The sequence below is a fragment of the Arvicanthis niloticus genome, chromosome 16, assembly GCF_011762505.2.
Source record: "Arvicanthis niloticus isolate mArvNil1 chromosome 16, mArvNil1.pat.X, whole genome shotgun sequence".
Classification (NCBI taxonomy): Eukaryota; Metazoa; Chordata; class Mammalia; order Rodentia; family Muridae; genus Arvicanthis; species Arvicanthis niloticus.
In genome coordinates, this window is record NC_047673.1 from 36,005,710 (window position 1) to 36,019,645 (window position 13,936).

Genomic DNA, 13,936 nt, shown 5'->3' on the forward strand with positions numbered 1-13,936 from the left:
ATCTATTTATAGTCTTTACCGGGGAGATAAAAATAAGTGCATCTCTTTGTAGCTCATAAATATTTATTTGATTATAAATTTCAGTGCTGAATAAATGGGCCTAATGTCTGATCCAGAAGAGGGCTTGAGATCACCAGAAATTTGTGTTTAATGACTTGATCCACAGATCAGACTACATTTCCAGCTTACAGACTCCATGTGACAATCGTACCAATTTTACTGGGATAATATTAATAAAAGCATAATATCATCTAAATTGGATACATTAGTAGATCAGCCATGTTAATTGTCTTTATGCTTAATAAAGTAAAAAAAAAAAAAATCCACAAAGGCATTGTTACCTTTGATACAATAGTGCTTATATCTAATAATAACCAAAAGGAACACACACTGGATGAGTAGAAAGGCAATTTAAACCATCAAAGAATATGGTTCATCAAACAGAAATTATTACTCAGAGTTAAAGCTATAAAAATTTGAGAAGTTATAGCTAAAAGTTTGACCCCTGAAGAATTATCACATTATGCAATAGTATTGTCTTTGAAAACAATCAGAAAACATAGCAACCCATGCCTTGAAGCTTAAAAGTCAATGAGAATTTACAAGAACAAACTCCTGGGTCCTCTGGTGTGTTAACACACAGAAAGTTCCCAGCAAGAAGACTGGAAAGCAGCAAAATGCTTTTACATTGGGAAAACTTTTAAAACCACACATTTTAGGGAGCTTTTAAGAGCAATCACATGTGAGCTCTGGTGTTAGTGTATCTTAAGCACTTCTCACACCAGAGATAGATGGTTTGTGTGAGCAAAAGGTTGCCAGGCTTGTGAACTGACAGAAATAAAACACAGTGAGAGAGACATAGTGAGAGAGACATCCATCCATCAGGGGCTGCTCTCCTGCCATTGCAGGGATGACACTGAGAGGTAGCTGTCCCATGGTGGATTCCTATAAAGAGGAGCTTCTCAGATGTGAGGGAACAGAGGAAGTGCTAACAGAGATCCTATGCCTATGCTTCCATTATCTGACAGTGGGCATATGCGTCGCTGTCTGTGGTAGTGTTTCTGAGTCCTTTAGGAGTAGTTATAGATTGCTAAAGAATGCTGATTCAATTAGTGTATAACTAAAATAATTGAACTAGACAGTTCTAGTTCTGGCATTCCTTTTATCTTGGGGGAGATCTTACCTTTTGGGAAGTATCTATTTGTTGAAGGCTATTTTGCTGATGTTGTTTGTTTTATGCTCTTTTGAGACCAGGTCTTTCTATGCAGCCCAGGCTGATTTCAAACTCAGCATCCTCTTCCCGCTAGCTCCTAAGTACCTACAATTCAAGTGTGCACAGCATACCCAGCCGATAAAGCAAAGGCTCTGCTTGGATGCTTACAACTCACAGGATTCCGGGATTGTCAGGATGGCTTGTCGCTATTTGGGGGACTATCTGTGCTACTATCTGCTTGCACAGATTTTAGCAAGTTGCTCACCGTGACTATAGACTTTAATAAATAGAACCCTCTCTGTTTATTGAAATCGCTATTTTCACACTTGGAACAGAATGAGATAGATTTCTACTCCTTCCCCCAGATTCTATTACAGAAATGTATCTCCACAAAGAAAAATGTCGACTGTCGATTTGTTACTGATTTTAAGTCAAGGTGATGCTATTAAAAAGTTTATTTGTTTAGTAAGTTTGCTGCCCTCTAGTGTTCATAGTGTTTTGAAACAACTTTTTTCCTTCTAAGACTGGTTCTCAACCATCCTAATGCTATAGCCCTTTAATACAGCTCCTCATGTTGTGGTGACCCCAACCATAAAATTATTTTCATTGCTACTACATAACTGTAACTCTGCTACTTTTATGAATTATAACGTAAGTATTGGTATTTTCCAATGGTCTCAGGAAACACAGGTTGAGAACCACTGCTCTGACAAGACCCTATCTTCTCTGAGCAAAATAAAACACTTTAATTGGGTATAGGTCATCCTGACAGTAGCTGAAAGCAAAACTTTTAAAAGTGAGAGTTCATAGACAATAAACATCCATCAGTAGAAACTATCAAGTTTGGGAGAATCCGAGGTTTCTCTTCTGTTAAGGAGATAGTATAGCCCTCTGAACCATACAAGAGTTACTGACCAACCCTCTCTAATGTTAACTGTTCAGAAGTAAAGGCTCCTATGAAGTAGTTATATGCTGCATCTGGCATCGTAGATGGAGCAAAATAACATTTCATCACTAACAAAAGTCTTAACAACTCCTATAACTAGTGGATCAAAATTTTAATTCAATGGAAAGCAGTTATAAATTCACATGTTTCTTCTAAGCCAGTGGGAATCAGTTACTAGGTGGGATGTGCTTTCTAACAGACTTCACTGTCAATTTCGAAGTAGAAACCAGAAGTAATGTTGACATAAATTAGGATAAATATCTCAGAGCTTCCGAAGCATGCTCACACTCTTATTGGGTAACCTCTTCAGTTGTTAGTGATGGCAAAAACAAGCCCATAACCAAAGGCAAAATACTAAAGGTGATATTAACTACTAAAAGGTCATTTTCAGTGCACGACCAACAGTGTCAGATTTTGCGTACACATGCATTCCTGTATGTGCCCATCCAGATACCCACTTCAGGATGCCAACAAGCACTGTAAAAGCCTACCACTATGAAGTGTTATTCACTCACCATTGGTCACAAGCAACTCCCAGGGTTATTCTGCAGTCTTTATAATCACCACCATAAATACATCTCAGAAGCCTGGTCTCTGCAGTGTTTTCTTAGGGGGGGGGGGCTCCAAATTTTCTATCATTGCAATGGCAATGAAACACTACAATAGTATGTAATGAGATGTTATAGTGTGTAATGATATGTAATAGTATGTAATAGATGTAATGACGATGAAACATTACAATGTTTCACTACTACTAAGCTCAAGACAAAATAGTGTCTTTTATTAGCGTGGTATATTCCAATGTCCCCAGCACTATGGGGTCATGGAGCTATTCAAAGGGAATCCTTGCACTCCTTAAGAATTCTAAGGGAAAAATATGGGATGAAAGTGGTGGGTGTTTGGCAGCTCTCCTGGATGGTATACTGCAGGCTTCACAGTTGTTCTCTTAGTTGGCGTGAATGACTTTTAGGGAAACAAGTAATTTTCCTTAGAATTTTTTTCTGACTTAATATATTATACAATGCAACTATACACGTTTCGTTAGGGACATGAGATATATTCAAAGAAGTAGCCATGGATACGTTCAGTACTTTGAGCATCATTTTATAGAAAAGCAACCGCCTTATCGCCAGTGATACCATCTAGCCTGGTATGTATTGTAAAAAACGTTAAAGGTTCATGTTAACTCAGTTAAGGAAAGGCTGTGTGTCTACGTTCTATTGCTAAAGTCATTGCGTTTGTTTTTTCTCAACTGTTTATGTTAACATCCAAGCATTTCCATCATAAACCACTTAAGATGCAAGTCAGTTATACCCCATACCATCCCTCCCCCACCCACTCTGCTAAGCCTAATTTTTCACTCGCCTTCCTTTAGCTCTAAGTCAACAGGGGGAGACTGACCACAAAATGGGATATTTCTTCACTTTTTGGAGAGACTTGTGACTTTCAGATCTTTGCTATGGTGGGCCATTCATAAGAAATCTGCTCTCCGCGGTCACCCAGGCCATATCCCTGTCCTGAAATGTTAGTCTCCGGGACTAACATCAGCTGGTCCCCTCCAGGTTCCATCAAGATCCCCTGTCTAACGATCCAGTGTTTCCTCACCCATCTCTCTTACAGCCCCCTCTCCCAACAACTCCGACATCTGTTCCCAAGGAACCCAGCCGGAAGCCTCTAGCAGTGTCACCCTCAACAGATGGCCTGCGTAGCCCTTCCCCTCCGCCCAGGAGCTGTGTCCCCGCACCCCGTCCGAGTGCCCCAGATCTCTCTCCCACCCGGGTGAGCGCCTTCCTTCTTCACCTTCTCTCATGCTGTGGGGAAGCTGAGCTCAGCCTTTGTTCTGAGGCTAAGGCAAGGTCAGATCCCTGTCCCTGCTGGGGTTCTTCCTCCTCCTAGACCCTACTTCTCTCCCCAGCACCCTCATCTCCACCATTCCATGCTCTAGCCTGCCCCATCTGCAATGTCTGCTCAATGCAGACCACTGCTGCCACTGTCAGTTGCCAGGGACTTCCGGGACAGCGGACTGAGCAGTCCAGGAGAATCCTATGGTGCCTTTATTGGACATACCAAGGACTTCACAAAATGGTGTGCCATCTTCCCCATTGTCACAGCCAGGATAGCATCCCTAAGTTCGTGCATCAGACTAAAGAACTAGCAATGGTGGCAATAGGGGCCTCAGTGACATCATGACCCTTATTTGCATACCCTTCCTATACTTCACTTCCTCCATTCTGTCCTGTCGAGGTTTGTTGGATGAGTCCGATGCATGTTTGCGTGTGGATGCGCGCGAGTTTTCATACCACACGGCATTATCCCTCACTTCGCTCAGTGTGCCTTTTCCTCCCCCTTTTCCTTCACATCTGCTCTAGACGGGTCGCATAAATCCAGCTGACATAGATTTAGAAAATGAGCCCTGGTATAAATTCTTTTCAGAACTGGAGTTTGGACGTCCGGTAAGTGAGGCTAGACAATTCCTATAAGACAAATAGGAGAATGTTGTTTGATTTTTAAAGCGTATTAATTGTCACAAGGGAGACGCTGTCGTGTTGAAAACAGAAGCTGGATGAGTTAAATACATGTGCTCCAGCTTTGTGTAAAGTTGCTTTGGTAACAAATGCCTAAATGTGTTCACTGGCTTCCCATATGGTTTTTTTTTTTTTTTCCAAATCATGCATTAGAATCACATCTAATTAATTACAAATCTAGCATGCTGGGGTAGTTTCTGGTGTGGAATATTTAGGTCATTAGCACACCTTTAGGGGAGAACTGTATTGTGTACAGCACATTTGGGGCTAGTTCAACAAGTACCTTGCTATCTACAAGAATGACAGTTACTATAGTTCTTGTTGCCTGAGAAATTATCATCCCCCTGCAGAGTGCTTGGACCCTAACTCAATGACTTGATCTTCCTGATGCAACTTCTCCCATGAGAAAATAGACAAAAAGGTCAAAGAATTTGCCCAAAATAGTCACTAATTAAATCTAAGCCTGTCACACAACAATGAAAATGTGTGAAATCTTTATAATGTATTACCAGACCATTCCCACAGTAAAACGATTCTTTGAATAGGAGAGATAACAGAAAGAGAGAGATGAGAAGCCCTGTGGATTCTCCTTAAGTAATTTCTTCCTCATGAGCAACCAGCAGGTCTCTGGTCCCTAGAGTCCCATGCTGAAAGCCCCTAGTTTGGACCTTGTGGGATCTGATTGATCTGTTTAGGACAGGGTCAACCCGGGTTTCAAATAACTTCCCTTAGTCCTTCAAGCTGTATCAGGGAACTGTCTGTGACATGCACTTTAGAACCCCTAAACTGTTAGATAGCATATCACTTACACTGACCAGCAATATGACTGGAACTCAGAGACTGTTCTTTCCTATACCATGTCATGTAAGGATTTATGAATACGCAGCTCACCTATTCCTTACTGGATGTCTGTGTGAGTCCCTTTTATACATTAGCATGCAGCCTTGGTTAGTGTCATTATATGTGTTATTGAACTGTATCAAATGTGACTGTACATGAATATTAAACAAAGTTCCCTGGCATTTTTAGCACCTAATAAAAGGATTATTTCCTCTTGTTTTTTTTTCTGACATGTCCTCCTATTGTTTTAAATGTATTTTACTTCCCTGGGGAAATGCTCTCCTAGTTTGCTTTATGTATTTGCTATTGCTGGGTAGTTTCTAGAGACTGTACCGATTTCTGTGTTGAGCCCAAATTACCAGCACTTTCCGAGATCCTTCTCAGCCACACTGGGTCGCTCACCAGCATGCTCTCCCTTACGCCTCCAGTGTTTCCTGAGTAGACCTTGCAATCTGCTGTGGCCAAAGACTCGGAGTGCGGATTTTGATTTGACAAACTGAGCTTACAAATCTACTAACTAAACACAGGCAGCTTTGTTCTGTGCTTGGGAACATTTGCCAGCCTTGCACTCCTGCTCCTTGGCTGCCATTTTGCTCCGTCCCTGTCACTCTTTATGTGTACCCGATGCTATCGTCACCCGGTTTCTAACTGTTGTCACCTTTTCCACATGTTCATTACTCGCTGCATTGACTCTCCTCCATCCCATCTCCTCCACTTCTGCTTCTGTGGTGCATCTACACCCAGCCTCCTAAAAAGGCTCTGGATTATGTTCAAGATCATTCTTCCGGTGTGTCCAATGAGGTAAAGACAAATTCTTCTCTCCTTCCAGGTTCCACCCTTGTTACTGTCAACCTGAATATCTGTGTTGTTACAGTTCACTGTGCCTTTCCAAGTGGTTTTGAAAACTCTCTTCATATCACTGTGTTGCGTTATCTAGACAGGGTAAAGGGATTGGCAGTTTCTGAATTGTAGGTGATGAATCGTCCAACTGTTAATTCTAGTTAAAATACTCAGCAGCATGAAAGTTAAAAAAAAAATGGCAATGTATTAACTACCTATTTTTTTAAACCAAGCAAAATACTACTATAGAGCTTCTAGAAGTCACTTTTTTTATTGTGCTTAGAAGTACAGACTCAAGAGATTAGATTCTTGGACCATGGAGATGGCTCCTTAGGTTAAAACCTTTGTTGTGAAAGCCCAATGGCCTGACTTTCATTTTTGGAACCCAGCCACTGTGGATGAAGAGCATCCCTCACGCTGTGGCAAGTGAGCTATGCAAAGTTTAGATTCTTTACATGATCAGATACGTAATGCTTTTATTTTTCTAAATGTTACTGTTGTTCCTTAGTTTTCCTAAATGCTCATAAGGTGTGGATTTGACCATCAGTCAAGACTAGAGATTATGAATACCCTACATGTGTTCCCAGTTCCACCCCTTGACAGGCATCACCAATCTTTCTTGGCAGTATAGTCCAGGTGGCCATTAGAGCAGATAGTCATCACTGCCTCATGGGATAAAACTTCGTTGAGATCTCAGCTGAAAAAATGCTTACGAATGGGACTGGAGAGATGACTCGGTTGTTAAGAACACTTGCTGTCCTTGCCTAAGACCTGCCTTTGTTTCCCAGCACCTACGTGCAGCTCACAACCATCCACTTCCAACACCCTCTTATGGCCTCCACCAGCATCAGGCACACACATGGTGCACTGACATGCATGCAGGCAAAACACTCATGAACTAGAAATAAGAATAATGCACATGACACCAGCCAACCAGCCAAGTGAAGAATTTATGCCAGGCCACATGAGTTTTCACCTGGCAGAGGAAAAGACAGTATGAAAAGGAACAGGAAGGGTTCTAAGCCAAACTTTACCCAAAGAAACCAGAAGATTATTTTTGAAAAGCACTTAGAAGACAGGAAGAAATGTCATTGGCCTGCTTGTTCTCTGGCCTGTAAAGGACTCCCATGGGTGCTCTCAGAAGCAGCCAAGGTAGAAGCGCATAGAATCAACTGATTTTGTCACAGTGGTTGCTGTGTGTGAATACTACACTTAATACCTTACTTCATTGCAAAGCCCCTATTTAAGCTATGTGTAAGAGAAAAGCCAAGAGTCCATGGTAAGGGTGGTTGTCCCAGCACAGAAGGGAGGACAGATTGCAGGCATGGAGTTGAAAGGAGAAACATTCAAATTTCCAAAAGTTCAAACTGCAATCAAAAGTATAGATCATGTAGTAAGCCTGATGGTGTGTGTCAAAACAGGGAAGTAGCTGGGGAAAAATTCAAATAAAAAGTAAACTCTGGTAACCAGGAACTTTTTGAGATATTGAGTTTGGTGATTTTCCAAGTCATTTTGTAGCAAGGACAACTCTCTAAAGAGAATTAAATAAAACAAGCAATTCTATTCTGTATGCTTTGTTATCATTTCAGTGTACAAACAACCTAAGAATTTATTTTGAAATTTAATTCTGTCAAAAAAATGTTTCTCATGTTTTCCACACCAAAACTAATTTACTGTGTTGAAGGACTTTCATTAAATTTATACTCCAGTTGGGTGAAGGGATATCTTTATTATACTGATTATATCTCTTTTTAAAGTTCAGTATGATGTATTTAAATAAATTAATCAGCATTTTATAAAAAAAAATAACAAATATGTATATTTTACCCTTGGGTATTTTTAGAAGGTATTCCTGGATTTTTTTTTTTCAAAGTAGTTGGTTCATTGAAAACTGAAACAGGATTTCAATATCATTTTCAATTCATTGGGTTTTTTTAGTTAAGAAAAGTGGAATGGAATAACTTTAAGGAATACACTTATCTCCTAGGAAGGAGAGAACAAATCACTAACTGCTCAGCCTTCATTTCAGAGCTATTTCCTTTAAACCACACTTTTTACCATCCCCAGTAGATGTATTTAAAGCTCAGCAATTCTAGAAACAATTTTATTTTAGTTACTGAGTTTGTATAAAATAGGTTCAGGAAATTAACACTGCACACTAATTACGGAGGGCGGAGACGGAGAAAACTTAGCAGCGCACTACTAATGTTAAGGTAGTGGCCAAAACACTACACTTAAAAATGCAGGGATAGAAGTTGAGCTGTGTGTTTGTATCTTTTGGGGACTGAGAGATAAGAGTGACTTCAATAGCCTATTAACCTGGGTAGCCTTCCAGAGTCTAAGAAGAAAGACTCCCACAAGATATTTAGATTCTGTATTTTAAAACATTTGTATGAGATTGCTAGCAAAACCTGTAAATTATTAGGTAATTCCTAAGCTATAATATATCAAGTACCTGGTTTTATCAAGTATATGCTATGAATGACATATTTACATTAAATCAAATGTAACTGAAACATTTGTTTGCAAATGTCAGAATGAAACCTATATGTTGCTAATTTGAAACACTTCTTAAAGAGTAGTTAAGAACCTGTTTGCAGAGTTTAATCAATAATTACTAGAAGAAATGATAATTTAATGTCTTCCAGTCCTTGAAATGCCCTTCTATCATGTTAAAACAGCCGTCCCGTGCAAATGAGGGATAGATGGTGTTGGGTGAAATGAGCTAATTCTTTTTCTGGGGACTCTTTTTTTTTTTTTCAGATGGAGTATCATAATTATCATACAATGTTTTGCCTTAATTATTAATCTAATTTTTATTATTGTTTTATAATTGACAACTGAACTTCCTCTCATGATATATAAAATCAAAGCCTGGTTTAATGGGCCAGCAAGATGGCTCAGCTATGATCTGAATTTGATCCCCAGAATCCAAATTAACCTGGCTGAAGTCTCAGAAAATTTAGGGTGATTTCAAATCAAATTCTGTGAGCTTTATATGACATATGCCTTAAAAAGGAAAGACTTACCAAGCTCGGCTTGTATGCTACCTGTCACTAACAATGAAACTATAAATTCAAAGAAGAAAATTGATTTCAAGTTGTCTTCTGACCTTCACACACAAAGCATGATATACATATATCATGGTGCATGTACACTCATGCGTATGCGCACACACACACAAACCCTGTGTTTTTAAAAGTCCTTTTAAACTGGTTTTAACTTGTTTGGAATATAAAAAAACGGAACAAGGAAGATTCATTACAGTTTGTCTTAACTCTAAAACACTATCAATTCTCATACAATGTTTTATTTTGTACTATAATAGTGTCTACATTTATCATCCTTGCAGGTTCATAATTCTGATCTTCTTAGGGATATTCTGACCCTTTTAATGGTCAATTGTGTGTCAGATTGTCCAATAAAAGCTATGACCTACAGATGCTGCTGCTCTGACGCTCCCTAAAACCACTTTTGCAAACATGCAGAATTGCTTCATATTATTTTATTTGTTATATTTCTTCCATATTATGCTTTCCTTACTTTCTAGTATCCAATTCAGACAAATTCAAATAATCATGTAAACTTATGAAGATAGCAGACCCTCTTTCTAGTCCTATATAGACTGAGAACATAGGAATCCTAGAATTTTCTAAGAGGTACAAAATATTAATTATTCTTATTCTGTCTAAAACAAAGAAGGACTATTTTCATGCCAATAGATATTTTTGTTTGATTGTGGGTAAGGTTCCATTCTCAATCAGTAATATATAATTAAAGTAAAATATTAGATTTAAGTTTTGTCAGAGTGATATACATAAGAATCATAGAGTTATAACCTAATGCTTTGATTGGGAAACTAATAGTATTTGTCAGTTAATGGAAAAGAATAGTAGAAATTACTTATAGTGAGGTCTTTATTTCATCTAAATAGGTTTTTAATATTCTGATAAAAGATTTCTATATATAGGAACTTAAGATAAATTCAAATTGCTCAATATTTATAAACCTGTAGCTGGCTGAAGTCTCAGAAAATTTAGGGTGATTTCAAATCAAATTCTGTGAGCTTTATGTGACATCTGCCCTTAAAAAAGAAAGACTTACCAAGCTCAGCTTGTATGCTACCTGTCACTAACAATGAAACTATAAAGCACTTTATGATTTATAAGGATTTAAATATGACTGCAAATATTTTCTAACATAAAATAAAAGCCAGTGCTTCATGTAGAAAGCTCCTACTTAGCAGTTGCTGAGAGCCTGAAGTTAAAGCTAAAGATATCTTTAGCCCTTCGTTCAGTCCAGTGTTCCTGATGATAATGTTACTGATTTTTCTTCTTCCTGATGAAATGGATGTCTTGGTTGTGTTACATCACAGAACGCAGTGTGGTCTATTAAAAGATAACTCAGACATGGTATCTCTTTGGAAAGACATTCTAGTAATCACAATAAATGATTCTTTATTTGCAGTATTTTTTAAGTATCTGTTTTAGAATGCATAACTCAATAATGACAAAACAGTGAAATTTGTATGGTAATTCTTTTCATACTGTTCTATGTCACTAGGTCTCCGTCTATCAGTCCTCCATAGACAGAAGCTTGGAAAGACCCAGCAGGTAAGGATCTGGTGACATTATATTAACCGAATATTCTATGCCAGCAATTGCTTTTTCAGTAGTCACCTTCCCTGCTGAAATACTCATTTTATTAAATAACAATTTAACTCTCATTCTTATTTTAAGTACCAGACCTCATGGTGTGTATTCAATCACTTGTGAATGCTTTTCTTAAATGATACCTTACTCAGAACTATGATCAAAAAAAAACCAAAAAACAAAAAACCCCTTTCTTTATAAACCATCAAGACCATTTTCTACAACTGTGTGAAAGGAATTTTTAACAGTTTACTTGCCGATTATGTTTTTTTTTAATCACTCATGATTTAAATAGACAACATGGGAATTCCAGCCTAAGGTTCTTCTGAACACATTAAGAAAGCAAAAGAGAATCCTGGAAGTAAAAGAGCCTCGTTTTGCTAGATGACTTCCTTCTATATGGTCCTTTCTTCTGTTTTGACACCTTCTTTCTAGATAGATTCATGTTGTCAGAACTATTTCTCACATATATAAAAAATATATGATTCAAATAGAAATCATAACACTGAATTCCCAAGGACAGTAAGTTCACTGCACAGAAATTTCAACTTTAAAGGGTGATTATAAACACACACAGAGTGAGAAAGACAGAGAGAGAGAGAGAGAGAGAGAGAGAGAGAGAGAGAGAGAGAGAGAGAGAGAGAGAAATACAACCTACATTTGTACATTTGCATCAGTTCTTTCAAAACTGCCAAGTTCTAGAATCCATGAAGATGTTACTAGATGTTATTTCTTAGGTAAGTGGGTGAGTAAAGAAACTATGGCACATCTATATAATAGAATATTGTTCATCAATTAAAAAGAAATAAGCTATCAAGAAACCAAAAGACATAGATAAAGCTGGAGACACAAACCACTTGGGAGAGTCGTTACCTTGCATGTATGAAACACTTGGTTCAATCCAAAAGGCCACAATAAAAACTACACATGGTGACACTGGGCTGTAATCTCACCACTCAGTAAGTAGAGGCAGGGCAGTCAGAAACTCAAGGTCATCCTTAGCCTCACATCCAGATAACATGAGATGCATTTACAAAGTAAAAAAGTTTAAAGATATTTGTTATATTTGATGTGTGTGTGCCTGAGTGCATGTGTGTGCATCAGTTGCATGCAAGTGTCTGAATGCAGGAAGAGGGCATTGGAGTTCAAAGAACTGGACTTACAGATAGTTGTGATAAAATATGTAAACACCTGCCAAGTGTGGGTGCTGGGACAGCCATCTCTTCAACCCCACAAAATTATTTTTTAATGAATGTGGATTTAAAAAAAAAATTACTACATGGAAGAAACCAATCTGAAATGATTGCATATTGTGGTTCCAACTGTGTAATGTTTAGAGAAGATGCTCTATGGAGACAAGAGCTATGATTTTTAGAAAACATAAAGACAAAGGGATGGGTTAGAAAATGGTACCCAAGGGATCCTTTGAGGGAGTAAAAGTCTGCTACAAGACACATTCATAATGGACAATATTTCATTACACATTTATAAACCTCTAAAGTATGTCACAGGTGACATGAACTCGATATGCAAAAGATAGACTTTGAGAGATGACATGTCCAGATAGGCCACTAGCTGTTACAAATGTCTATAGAAGATATGATGATAAAGATGTTTAAAAAGAAAGGGGTGGGCATAGAGGAGTTCTCTGCTCAATTGTCTTTTGATCTCTGCAGAGGATTGGTTCCTGGGACTTACCAAGAGTACTAAAATCTACTGACTCTGAAAGGCTTAGTACTTACAGATAACCTATTCATAGCCTCCAATATCCTCTGAAATATGTGTAATGCCTTGTGCAACACAGATGCTATTAAAAAGGGAAGCTGGGACTAGAGAGAGGCATTGATGGATAAGAGCACTGGCTGCTCTTGCAGAGGTTCCCAGTCCCCACATGACAGTTCACAACCATCTGTAACTCGTGTTCCATGGGATCCTATGCCTTCTTCTGACCTCCATGGGCACCCAGGCACTAAGTGTAGTACACAGAAATATATGCAAGCAAAACCCTCATAATACAGAAAATAAAGATGAGTAAATCTTAAACAAGTGGTTGTTTTAATAGATCACTTAGGGGAATAAGAATACAAGTTTGGACATGCTCAGTAACAATCCAGTCCTTAATATTCCCTGTGCTTAGTTGGCTTAACCCATGGATATAAGGAGTCTATACAGTCCAGTCAGATAGTCTGCACTTGAAACTTCCCTTTTAAGAATGAGATCTGTGCGTTTTTAAAAGGACACTCCTAATGAATGTATTTTTGAAAGGGGAGGAATAAGTTTCTCACTATGCAGCTTTGTGAGTGCCAGGTTAGGTGCCATGTCATTGTCTAATGCGATGAGCGTTGGTTTTCTTGTGCATATGTTAACCTCTTCCAAAACCAACCAAACTGATTCCATCCATTATCAGCTCTGCAAGCATGGCTGGTGACTTTAGAAAACGGAGGAAGAGCGAACCTGCAGTGGGCCCACCCAGAGGCTTGGGGGATCAGAGTTCGAGCAGGACCAGCCCCAGCCGGGCAGACCTCCCAGGATCGAGTTCCACCTTTTCGAAGTCTTTCATTAGCTCGTCTCCTTCCTCTCCCTCGAGAGCACAAGGTGAGCCATATAAATGAACACCACTTGCAAGTTCACAGTTTAGCCCAGAGTGTGGGGACAGGCCAATCCCATGACCATGGCCTGTGCTGTCCTTACTTGTAGTGTCCTGAAGCAAATACAATTTCCCAGGAAAGCATTGCTCCTACCCAGTCCAATTCAAACTGGTAAGCCACTTGAGTGTCTTAAAGAACTCAAACCAAGCCATGCAGTGGTGGCGAATGCTTTTAATTCTAGCACTGGGGAGACAGAGACAGGTAGATCTTGGTTAGTTCGAGACCAGCATGGTCTACAGCATGCGTTCCAGGACAGCCAAGGCTATTCAGAG

At 38.9% G+C, this 13,936-nt stretch overlaps 1 protein-coding gene across 30 annotated transcripts in view; it reads left to right on the forward strand.

Moving 5' to 3' along the window:
• Sorbs2 (sorbin and SH3 domain containing 2) overlaps positions 1-13,936 on the forward strand; it is a 191,946-nt gene that overhangs the window by 143,113 nt on the left and 34,897 nt on the right. For 9 of the 30 annotated variants that reach the window (XM_076914067.1, XM_076914068.1, XM_076914069.1 and 6 more), the window contains 5 exons: positions 3,780-3,938; positions 4,529-4,612; positions 6,269-6,325; positions 10,928-10,977; positions 13,424-13,611. In XM_076914067.1, coding sequence (XP_076770182.1) covers positions 3,780-3,938; positions 4,529-4,612; positions 6,269-6,325; positions 10,928-10,977; positions 13,424-13,611 — 538 coding nt within the window. The remainder of the gene's footprint in view (positions 1-3,779; positions 3,939-4,528; positions 4,613-6,268; positions 6,326-10,927; positions 10,978-13,423; positions 13,612-13,936) is intronic. The other 21 variants (XM_034520139.2, XM_034520138.2, XM_076914074.1 and 18 more) reach the window with 4 other exon arrangements.